The sequence below is a fragment of the Temnothorax nylanderi genome, unplaced genomic scaffold (assembly GCF_030848795.1).
Source record: "Temnothorax nylanderi isolate EJ_2023f unplaced genomic scaffold, tnyl_v1.0 TNYL_tig0009_pilon, whole genome shotgun sequence".
NCBI classification, from domain to species: domain Eukaryota; kingdom Metazoa; phylum Arthropoda; class Insecta; order Hymenoptera; family Formicidae; genus Temnothorax; species Temnothorax nylanderi.
The window spans coordinates 39,112-52,122 of record NW_027249071.1 but is presented as its reverse complement, the minus strand read 5'-3'; the positions used below and the strand labels follow the sequence as shown (position 1 = coordinate 52,122).

At 30.4% G+C, this 13,011-nt stretch overlaps 1 protein-coding gene and 1 long non-coding RNA gene across 3 annotated transcripts in view; one reads left to right on the top strand and one right to left on the bottom strand.

Moving 5' to 3' along the window:
• Ccap-r (Crustacean cardioactive peptide receptor) overlaps window positions 1–12,782 on the top strand; it is a 71,343-nt gene extending 58,561 nt beyond the window's left edge. For both annotated transcript variants that reach the window (XM_071725250.1, XM_071725245.1), the window contains exons 7-8: window positions 8,073–8,253; window positions 8,609–12,782. In XM_071725250.1, coding sequence (XP_071581351.1) covers window positions 8,073–8,253; window positions 8,609–8,804 — 377 coding nt within the window. In that variant the 3' untranslated portion in view covers window positions 8,805–12,782. The remainder of the gene's footprint in view (window positions 1–8,072; window positions 8,254–8,608) is intronic.
• On the bottom strand, window positions 4,744–6,306 carry LOC139786109 (uncharacterized). Its single transcript, XR_011722178.1, has 3 exons — window positions 5,853–6,306; window positions 5,548–5,639; window positions 4,744–5,235 (listed from the first exon to the last, which is right to left on the bottom strand). It is a non-coding gene; the product is annotated as an uncharacterized lncRNA (long non-coding RNA).
• Window positions 12,783–13,011: the final 229 nt, after the last annotated feature.

Here is a 13,011-nt window from a genome sequence, read left to right as displayed (position 1 = left end):
CATAAATGTTCTCATAAACTGTATCTATAACATTTTTATAGTGCTATCTGTCTTGGCACGCGGAATCTCAGTATGAAGTTATTTCGTAGAAACATATAAAGTTCCTAGCGAAACGATTATGGTTGATCGTATATTATTCAGAAACATATTACATGATTTTTTTTTAACGTGAATTGTTTTTGATTACAGTATAGTGTATCTAATAGCACATACACACGCAAACATATACTAATACATATTTAAATTTATGATTTTTATGACAAAGATATATTATTTCTAAATTTAATCGCGAAATAATCGCGCTTCTTCTTTAGCAATCGTCACAATTATTCGTTCTTTTTACTTCACGTTAATAGCATTTTGATCGCAGTCCTAATCGTATAAGAACATCGATGAGCCCTTTCCGCGCAAGTAACATACTCATTCCTCCAACTCTGAAGAACGTGCACAAGAAATCACTAATCAGATTCGTTTTCTGCGATCGGCGACGGTGAAATTTCTTTTTTTAACTGATGACGAAGATGCGAATTCCGATGGCGCGATAGAGAAACCGGTGGAATTCCTTTTTGGTATTTTCTGAGATCAGAAAATCTCTGCGAAACAAAGAAAGTTACGTATGCTGCGTGAATTTGTGTGTAACGAACGCCGTAACGTATTCTTGTTTCGTGATTTGAGATTGCTATGCGCATAATATATTGCGTGTATTGCAGTTGCGCTCGATGCGTTATTTTACTTTCCATACCTCAAAATAAAGGAACCGTATATTACCATATTTCGAGAAATTCTTCTATTTAACCACAACAGAAAAATATGTACAATTTTTATCTCATATTATAATTGTATTAATATACATTACTATTAAATTATTTTCTTATTACTGATAGCTTGTGCGAAATTAGTAACCTTATTGCTACTGGAATAAAGATTCTCTAATAATTATATATATATCAATCTTTAAGAATTATTACGATATGATAAATATTAATACCATTTTATGGAAGATATCTAAAACTAAACTACATCACATTTTCGAAAATATCGCAAATTATAAATTTCCTACATTTTTGTTTTAAAATTTCTCGGCACTCATTTTTCAAATTATTATAATTTTAGAGAATTATCTTTTCTACCCTATAAAAGCGATAGTTTTAATATCTCGTTATTATGCGGGCATAAAAATGCTTCTCTCTTTTTTTAATAATAATAAGAATTTTACTATAATAATAATAATAATAATACAATAATAATAATAAAAATAATATATATAATAATAAAAACAATAATAAAAATGTTATACTAAATAAAATACAAGACTCGCGCGCATTTTCAAAACTTTATGTTCGATAAGAGCATAAAAATTATACGTTTTTAGTTTCTATGTTAGTTTCACTCCGGCGTTTATGAATTTCTTGAAGAATAAAGTTTTTACGTAACAAGATAAATCTTCTTTTAACTACTCATTTCAGAACTGCTAATAAAATTAGTACTATCAGATTAAAGAACTGCGCTAATGTACGTATTATATCTATATTTATACGCCGACAATATATCGCTCTTTAATAACAGATACGTTTATTCATTGTTAAGGAAATGCACAATGCAATTATTCATTGCTTCCTTTTAAAACGTTCATATATTCTGATCGGTTATTAGAATGGTGCGTAGTGCGCACTCATTGCGAATGACGAATCGAACAAGCTGTCCGATTCATGTTTAATCGAATTTTTCGGTTGTAAAATCATCGACCGTAACACGGTGAAAAATACCATACAGTTTCTAATTTAATAAATCGTAACGAGATGCGAGAATACACGATAAAATATTTCTACCGAAAACTTTCCATCGAGGGAAGTGGATGGATATGCTATTAAAATTCCAGGCAATAATTTTATGTATTAATAAATTTAATAATTATATCCAATTATTTAAATTCCATTGCTAATATACGCTTTTAATAAACTGTACATACAATTATATTTATCAAACAATTAATATAAGAAATATTAGGTTTTTCATATATATTAAATCTGTAAATATATTCCTTATATTATTAAATAATTATATCAGTAAATAATTAACCTACCTTTCACACATTAACAAATATAAAATTATGTTGAGAAGTTCTATATTCATGAAATCAATTTAAAAGAGCTAAAACTGCTAAAGGAATGGATTTCTTTGCATATACAACCTATAAAAGTTTTTCAAAGTCTTTTTATATTATAACTTTGCTAAAATCGTTGCAAATCTTCTTTTTCAAACTAACGAGTGTAAACTGTAATGTCACTTTCAACCACTTTAAAAGACAATTTTCTTAAATTATTCTGCCGGATCACAGATGTGGTAGCATTTCCGAAATTATACATTAATGAATTTTACAATTACATCGTTTTTCACTCTATTTTTATTTGTAGATCGTTAATACATTAGCCATGTTATTGGAAAAACAAAGTTCGCGTAAGTGTTCTCAAACAAGAAGTGAATTAGCCGTGAGAACCGTTTGAAATTACTTTGCTTTTTTTTTATTTAAAAGTTATTCCATCGTGTGTCAGATGTTCACCCATTTTCACGTTTGACGACTTTTCCCTGTTCGAAGTTTTTCCAATATCGATGTTACAGGAGCAGTTCTTAACTCTTTTTTTGGTCACGGACGTATTAAAAAATGAAGGAAGGCTATATATATCCCGTCCCGAATGATTCTATCAATATAAGACTTTCTAACAGCTTCCGACTTTAATTTCCGCGAGAAATTGTCTGATAAATTTAAAGTGGACTTTTCTTTAGTGAAATTGTACCAGACAGAAGTTTAGTTTTTCAGCTTTAAACGGAGAAAAAGAAAAAATCCGAATTAATTTTAGCACAATTAAAATTCCAATAAATTATCAAATGTTTTATGCTATATTATTATAAATAATCCGGCATAGTATAATCAACAAATACTTCATTTTATTGAAAAATGTAGTCTATTTGATAATTAAAAATAAACGATAGTTCATTAATGTATCGGAAACCGAACAAAGGCGTTCTCAAGAAAAAAAGAGATTTGGAGAAGACTTGAACTCTTTTATAAGATTCGAACGTTTCATCGCCATAGTACATAAGTCGATAAAACAATAACCAATTCAATGCATATATTTTTAAATCGCGGATGTAAAAAGCGTTTGCAGAGATGAATGCATTGGACGGATTACTTTTTATCGATCCGTTTGCTGAAGCGGCAAAATGTTTGAATCTAGTTAAAAATCTTTCTTGAAAATATCATTTCTTGAATATTAATTTTTGTATAACTATAAAATTATTTATATTATTTACATTGAGAGTATTCTATTATTGTGAATTCCTTTAATAGATTTTATATTAATTAGAATATTTTAGAGATTAAGTAGAAAAAAAGATCTTACAAGTAACACTACCCAAGTGTCACACGCCGATTTTTTTGAAACTGTACACGCATGTAGAACTTTGAAAAATATTTGTGTCGTGTTTTTATTTTATTTTTGCTCATAAAGCGTTTTAAAAGTAGAAACTATCCTCGAAATATTGACCTTCTCAACCCTATGTATAGCAACCCTTTAGGCCATGTACGTTATCTCGTATGATTTTTGCACCAGAATACTATCTCTATAAATCTATCTCTCAGTTATTTTTACAAAAAATTGACCAGCAACGTGCATAGCCTAAAGGGTTGTTATACATAGGATTGAGAAAGTCAATATTTCGAGGGTAGCTTCTACTCTTAAAACGCTTTATGAGCAAAAATAAAAAAACACGACACAAATATTTTTTCGAAGTTCTACATGCGTGCACAGTTTCAAAAAAATCGGTTACTTGTTAGTAGGAAAATAATATCAAAATCGCAATAATTTGCGAATTATAAGCGATCAAAGCGATCAATGATTACACACACATATAATCTATCTTCATATAATCACACGTACTATCTATTTTATTAATAATCACCGACAACGTTGATTTTTATTATTGAACTGATTTCGTCTTTTAATTTCTTTGACGTGTAACTATACATGTATACTACAATAATCAGTTAATATTGAGCTGATATGAATGGATGGGCTACGCAATGTTAAACTAAATTTGGCGTATTACAAGAATAAATACAACTAATAGTCATGTTAGTGTGTTTGCTTCATTGAATAAAGTAATTGAAACATAATACAAATGGCTATATGAAATATTTCTTGTCCTTTTTTTTTATTTATGTAATAAATGTACATTGAAGAAGTTTTTAATAAAAATGTTGTTTTTTCTCGCATCAATTTATATAATATTTAATCCTGGAAAAAAAACAGAAGCCGAACAAAGACTTTAAAATTTTATTTAAAAAATATTTAAGAGAGGGAAAAAAAGGAAAATAAAGCAACGTATCTAGTAATTAAGTAACAATTTTATCTTGTTTTATGATATAAAAAAATTAACATGCTGTTTCATCATCCACGAAATACCATAAAGAAGCTTCTATAAAAGTCTTATATTCTAAAAATCTGTCATTACATTTTTCTTATTATTTCATTTTTTACTCCTTTTACTTTAAAAATTGATGAGTTATAAAATATATTTGATATTAAAAAATTGTGCAAATAATTTTATTAATATATCTTTATGGTATTCGTTAATTATGTAGCAAAAATCTTTTCTGTATATAGAGTATTTGGCAAAAAGTGCAATAAATGTGACATCTTTATCAAATTTGAAAACTTCTCTTTTGCGTGAATAGTACTTTATCATCATTTATCACTTTTTGCTAAGCTTGTTCTATTTATGAAATATTTCCTATAATTTTTATATTTATGCTTGCGAGTTTGTTCCATAAATTTCAAGCGACCGGTGTATCTGACAATTAATAATCTGTGTCATAAGATACCAGAATGTGTCAATAAATGTGTCGCTGAATTACAGATCGATATAATGAGTCTGTATATGTGCAAGTGCATCCTGATACGCACGATAAATCGACGGATAAATGTGCACACACTCCAGGATTAAATATTAATACTGATCTCGCTATTCTAGTCCATCCATTTTTAAGTACACAATGAATCTATGAGCTATATATATTTGTAATATTTTATATTCTAAAGTTAATACAATATCTATATAAATATCTAATAACTCTTTTTCAATAGATCCATTGTTCCAGATTAAAATAAAGAATTATTTCACTCACCCATACGATGCGCAACGGTGGAGTTCGAACTATGTTGCAACTACGTTGATCTGTAACATGCAATTATAAAATGCAAATTATAACAACATCTGAAAAAAATTTACATTGCTAAAAGTAATTATTGCTCGCGTGGAATTTTTTTTTCGTCTTTCAAAGGTATTTAAAATAATTGCGTAAATTAATTTCCAAAAAAAAAGTCTTTTTTCCTCTTTAGTACAAACATTTATATGATTTCATAAATATAAGAGTCTTTTTCCTTGCAATTCTTATTCGCGAGTTGTCCAAGCAAACGATTAATTAACAAGAACATACAGGAATAAACGACTAATCTCGCAAGTAATACGCAAATAATAAATGCTCACCCGATGGTTGCTCCGCCGTCGCCCGATGCCTCCCTGGGCCTCCGCCTCGCCTCTCATCGTTTTTCCTTCTTGTTTTTTGCGGCTCACACTCACTGCGGAAACACAGTAAATTACGGTCGCACACTAATTATTAGAATACGATAATTGCGCGATATTTTGTGCAACACTCCCAACGTTAAACCCGCGCGATGCTCGCTTTATATCGCGACAATAAAAAAAACTCTAAGGAAGTACGATCATATATGCAAAACTATGGCCCGCAACATTTCATAAATTAACGCATAACTCTCGCGAAAGACACATACCTACTATTAATGAACAACGGATATATCGATAACGTTGTTCGTTCGTTCTTTATATTCTTATAATACATATTCTGCCCCAAGCTAGTTTTGATGAACGGATTATCGTCGCTTTTCGTTACAAATCAGCATTCGATAATTCGCGTACCACACTTCGCGCTTTCAACCCCAAAATGATACGGAAATAAACCGGAAATATCGAAAAATCCGAAGCGCGATAGGAATTACATTCGAATCAAAACGTTAAAGATACAATTTTTTATCGTCCATGCATATCATAAGGAAACAGTTATAGTTCCATCCACGCGATTTACTGCGATTCCTGTATCTACGTATCTGTAACCGACAAGCAATCGGCGTTCAGATACATTCAAAGATCGTAAGAATTAATCGTGGTAAGTGATATTAATTAATCATTCGCAGGAAGAAAGCGCGTTTTGCGATAGGACTTGTCTCGCACGCGTTCCGAGCGATAATGATACGCAGGTCGCGCCGGTCGCGGAGCGGCTCACGGCTCACGCCTCTGCCTACGTCACGACGCGTCATCGGTGTCGCGCGAGCGATAGCGCGGCAACCTAGGTATAAACACAGCGCGCTCTAAGTGGTATAAACAATTACCAAGGCCAGCCGCGACACTTTCGCCGAACGTATTTACGTACTTTTAAAATATAATATCACACCGAACATACTACAATTCTTTCTTCACTCGTTCTTTATGTTCTTATAATTACATCTTTCTGTTCTAAGCTAGTTTTAATGAACGGGTTTATATCGTCGCGTATTGCGCGCTTCGTTTCGCACATTCATCAGTATCGCGTTAAAAAACGTTAGAAGATTAATTCCGCTTGACTGAGAATCTCATTAATAAAAAAGATTATTTAATAATAATCTACATTGAATAGTTAAAATTTGCTTTTAATAAATAATATTAGTTGATTGTTACAATATTATATTATCGATGCAAGAACCCACGCGAAATCAGCTGGGCTGAAAAATCAATAGATGCTGGGTGATGCATGTAAATGCGTAAAAACTTTATGTAACATCAACTTTGACTGCCTATAATTTAAAAACTATTGTTCGTGATTGACGTATCGACATTTTCATATTAAAATCATGAATTTTAATTAATCTCCATTGCAGGATATTCTATATTACAAAATTCTAAAGATTAATGTAATACATGTATACAGCATATCAAATTTTAATAGCATATTCTGAAAATTAATTAAAGTAAGAAATCAGCAATTTAATTTTACTCTGCGATAAAATTATTATAAAATATTGTCGTCAATAATATTGATAATGCAGCACAGTTACGACATTAGCAATTATATTTTATAATAATTTAATGCATTCTAAAATTAATATTTTATATTAATCTTGAATTATATTAAATACATATATATAAAAATGCAAACTTTTTTCATTTTTTAGAATTCTTAATAATAATTACTTTGTTTTATTTTAATTACAAAATATCTATTAATTGTTTTTCTTTACATAACTAATATTTATTTCACTTTTTTAAACATATAGATAGTTGTGTACTACAGAAAAAAATACCATTATGTATTTTTATATTTTGTTGCTTAAATCTATGCCATAAATGGACTTCTTTGCATTGTTTCCTTCCTTTTTGTTTCTCTTTTCGATTTTTTTCGAGATTTTGTAGTTTTATTTCACAAGCTTTTCTCTTGCACAAAAAAATAGAAAGCATCACGAGTACGTGTTATCTCTAAAACGGAAGCCGTCACATAAATCAGAGCGGGTCTCGAAAGAGACAAATGGAGCGTTTCGTTATTTTAAGTTCGTTAGGTTCGTTATCTAAAATGGAATTGGCGGAAACTTCGAGCTATCGCTTTGTCAGGATTTTCGTAGTACTCCCGTAATTTAAGGTAGAAACGGTAACTTTCAATTGAAAGCGGCGCGAATAATCGCGTTTTATTTGCAGCACACTCATTGACGTTACAATTATTGTTGCATTCTGTCAGATTAATTTATTGCATAAACGATTATGAAATTATTGTTTTAATTATTGGTTTGGAATTTTACTTTTTAACTTTCCTCATTTTTAGCCATGTGGTAAACAATAAACATTATACATTCTTATCCTAATATTTCTACAAATTTCGGTTAATTAGCTGCTCTGTGCGCGCGAGACATAAATTAGATAATACATAGTACTCACGCGATGTAAGCGAAAATAATTCTGTGTTTCAGTATTTATCCTTTGCTGGAGTCCATACATAGTCTTCGATCTCCTTCAAGTTTATGGGCACGTGCCAAAGACTCAGACGAATATCGCGGTCGCTACCTTCATACAAAGTTTGACACCGCTTAACTCGGCCGCTAATCCAATAATCTATTGCCTCTTCAGTACTCCTTTCTGCAAAACCGTACGGTGAGTATGTTAATTAAAATTAAATTATGATGATTATAATTATTTTATACGTGTAGTATAATATATTAATCCTCGCTCTCCGGATTTGTTTAAAACTTTAATAGCGCTTTTCTTATTTAGATGTGAGACGTAAATTCTTAAGATATATATGTACTAATATTACAAGTAATATTAAAATCTTGACGATATAATGTTTTATAAAATCGATCAGAATAGTTGTGGAATTTATAGATTTTCTCTCGCGTAACGCCTTAAGTTTCACACATTCAAAGCGACGTCCGCGGAGATGGCGACGTTTTCCCAGCAACTTTTCGCCGCGGAATTTCTCCGTTAAACAGCAATTGTTGCTCGGTAGGAATATGCAGGCAATCTCCTGGATTTCGGGATGGTGCCCGACGAATTCGCATCACTGCTTCGGTACCGGGGCGACGAATAGCAGCACGAGGACGACCGTGACAACATCTTTGACGGCCAATTCCTCCCGCAGAAGCGGACATTTTACTATGTTGCACTCTACGTCGCGAAAACGCGTCATGGTCTCTTTAGTTTAAAGATCGTGATTTTCGGAAAAAAAAACAATCGCATTGATTTCTTTGCAAATTGATATTCTAGATCGATATTCGGAGCGGACTTGGTAGATAATTTGCTTTTGCTAGCGATTAAATCGATTATTACAGAGAAAACACAAGTCACTTTTTTTAATAATTCAGAAAGTTTATTTTCCGGAAAGCTTTATTTGAAAATATATAATGAATATATCCAAACCTGATTTTCCTTGTAATAATTTTTGTAAAAAAAAGAATAGAATAACAAGCGATTGCAAGAGCTTTCTTATCATTGCACATTGAGAAGTTTCTACTTTTGTGATATATGCTTTAACGTATCGCTTTATGCACATCTTTTTCGCAAAGACCGATTTTCAAGGATTGTAGAAATCTATGTACTTCTAATAATGCGTGACTATCAAGTAACAACGTAACTTGGCAACGACTATTTTAATTTAAAAATAAGATTCAATGATAGTCTTGAGTTGACGTAACTTTTTAACTCAATAATTGCATACAATAACTTTATATTTCTATACGTGAATATTAATTATAAATCTCATGATCTCATACTACGAAGTTTTACATAACATGATCATTTTATTCCCTTTATTAACGAAAATGAAAAGATTCAAAATATATTCATATTATAATTATTTCGCAAAAATCCCTCCAATTGGTTTAGAAGCTGTCAGTGATAATATTTAACTAATTGAAGATGAAATAAAATTAAAACAGCAAATGTCTGTATCCATCAAACTCAATGTCTGTAATTTTAATTTTTAGAAAATATATACGTATATCTGAACATGTATACGGGTATCTCAGAACTATTGTTATTATCGAAAGTTATAAATAGAAATTAAATTTAAAGAACGCTATGTATCTCGCATACATTCGTGATCAAGTCATTATTACTTTCAAAATTATAAACGGTTAAAAATGTACAATTCCTTATGAATTAAGTTTAAAAGTTATAAATAACTAACAAAGTCTTATTAATTTACTCTATATTTAAATAGATGTTACATGTTGCATCAATAAATAATTTTAATTTATAGAAAGCAGTCATGTAAATATTTCTAATATTCGACATTATAAAAAGTTCTAAATTTCAAGAAGTTTTCAAGTAATATAAAAGAAATTTAAATTTTAAGGCAAAGTTAAAAATTTTCAGATTTATTTTAATAAAATTTCTTTTAACGAAAAATCAACTTTATACGAATTACAAATTAACCGTATTTTAAAGAAAAGATATTGTTCTGAAATACCTTGTAAATATAGAGTTATTGGACATTACGTAATAAGTAGAGAGAGAATGAGAGAGATAAAGAGAGGAAAGAGAGAAAGAGGTTCAATCTTGTAACGATTAAAAATTATATAAAAGCAAATGAAACAACAAAAGCTAGCAACTACTTTTTCATAATATTTATCTGCGATGAATCTCCTATAACTTCCTCACACCGTCCAATAACAAAGGACTGATAAAGCTAGGTCTTTTTTCTTAATATATAGATTAATTCACAAAGCGCGCAACGCAAATTATATATTCTATTCACTATCGCAATTTCGTCATTGTGCAATAAAATAACGCATATATTTTCCGAGCTTAAAAGTTACTTAAAAATTAAAACTACTTTTCCCTTATTCGAAAATGTCGTAAATAATACAATTTTATATGTATATGTATTAAGCACTACGAGAAAGCAGTTTAAGCTATTTCGTTCCTAATTCGAACTAATTTAATATTCTAAAACGTTTGTAAATAACGCCAGTATACTATTCGTCTATTGTATTTTCTTTCCAATCACAGATATGCGTAAACCTGTATTGTGAGTGTGTATGTATGTGTGTGGAGAGATGTAAATCTAAGCGCCTTTTTCAGCAGAAAAAGCAAGTTTCAAGAGAAAGACCAAAATCACGTAGTTCCGCGCATTACCAAGACAAATTAAATAAATGAATATAAATAATAGATCAAATTAAAACTTATATGTAAAATAGCATACAACTCTGATGTTTAATGAAATAGTTCTTATTTCAAGAATACACGAATTATTTATTTGAAACTATTTTTTTACCGTAACATAGAATGTATTGCATTGTTGCGATAATCGTAGTACCGAGCCTGGATCTAACTGTAACTCAGAGCTTATTTTCTTGACTACAACGATATAAAAGAATGTTAAAATAGGTCGTCATTATCTTCAACTATCCTCTTCTATTTTTCTTTTCACAGAAATTAGACTTAGGAAACTGCGTAAGTCAAAAATAGTCATAAGATAGTGGTAGTCTTAAATGACTGTGTATGCGCGTCAATAGTGTCATAATCATTGATATCAGTATTAAGAAGAACACTTGAGAAGTGCGATAATAATGTATATATTTCCCGTTGTGCGATTTATTAATCAAATTAGATAGATTTATTTTTCGGGCTCGATCGATTGTCAAAGATACCTTTTATCCTCGTCTGTAATTTTTGATATATTTCATTTGCTTATGCCGGAAGTATGTGATAAGTATCCTTTCTCGTGTATTTTAAGATCGCTTGAATCTGTTATTAAAATCAAGATAGTGGATTCTGGGTTATCTTGCATGTATGAATAAAGAGACATGCTTTATAAAAGAAATATATTCAAACTTTTAAGCAATTCTCTACGGTATACGCGTTACACATCGCGCGTGTATTTTAATAGTAATATATTTTTTACACATTTTTTAATATATTCCTAAAGAAATAAATAAATATTCTTCATGTTTTTAAGGAACCAGGATAAAAGGTATCTAACTAGCCATCGAACAGCCTATGTGGAAAATAATACGCTCAAAGTATACGTGTATATACGCATCTACGTGTATAATGCAACAAGCTGAACGAAACTATCGCGTGTATATATATATAGTATATCTCCGTAATGTAATACATGCATAATGGCGTGTAATATATTAATGTGTAATATATTCTTCTCGCGAGAGCGCCATGACCGTTTAAAACGTCAGAACGTGATTCTCCGCATGATCTCTCCGCGTTATGATTTACGCGGTGGTCCACGACGCACTTTTCCGGTAAATTGACCGGATTTGTACGCCAGAAAATGGTGGGATAAGTGAAATATGTATTATGATAAAATAGAGAAAGATGCTTATATTGTAAGATTATACATGAATCTGGTTACCGGAGCATAACGTTCTTTCCTACGAAGTTACGTTTCCGCTATTATAGATGATCGCATGTGTACGAGTATAATTATAACTGTTCGATCGTCAGTGTGTCTTACTATTCTCTCATATAGAGTGAATTTTCAATCAAATCTGTGCGAAACTGGGATATAAAAAAACGAGAGAAATTACATGAATATCCTGTTATGTGACCATTTCCAATTAGATTAGGGGGACCGAATAATTATTACACTTTGTTTGCAGTGCCTGAGTAAGTACGCGACGTACGTTTACACCTGATCTTTTAATACTTGTCTAATAAACTTAGATTTTATAATATGAGAGACAAAAAAATGTATTACTTTATTCTTTGCTAAGACTGATTTTTGTAACAATTCCTTATGTCTTCTTATTAGTTCGTCAATAATTTGATGTAAATGCAAAACTTTTTATGTGCGATAACACATTTTCTGATCTATTTGCGTGCAAATTTAATTTGCCAATCTTATTTATTGCTAATTACAGAAACTCTTCGCTAAACCTTGACTGTTAGTCGTATCGCAGAACTAAGATTTTCATGCCAATGCGCGAATTGTACGTACAATGAGTACAACGATGTATATGTAATGTATCTTTTGAACGCGTAAATGTGTAGACTGGTATGTACTTGTAATTCTACTATTATTAATCACATTGTGTAAAAGAGGAAGACATAAATTATTACGATATATATTATTATATACGCGATGTGACATTGTTCGTATACACATCGATAATGGGTACTGTTTGTAGATAAAAGTGAATAAAGCTATAAATTATTTAACGCAATCTTTAATTTTAATGTATGATTTATAAATGGTACTCTTCTAAATGCATTATTTCTTCAAATTCTTAATTATAAAAATATTTTGATGGAGCATTCGTTAACGAATAATTTAATATGTCTTCTTATCGTAATGACAATATAAATGATATGTGATGCGGAAGAACACGCACAGCTAATTGAATTCGATACCTTACAGAAATTTAATTAAATTAAATTAAACAGGTTTCTCAT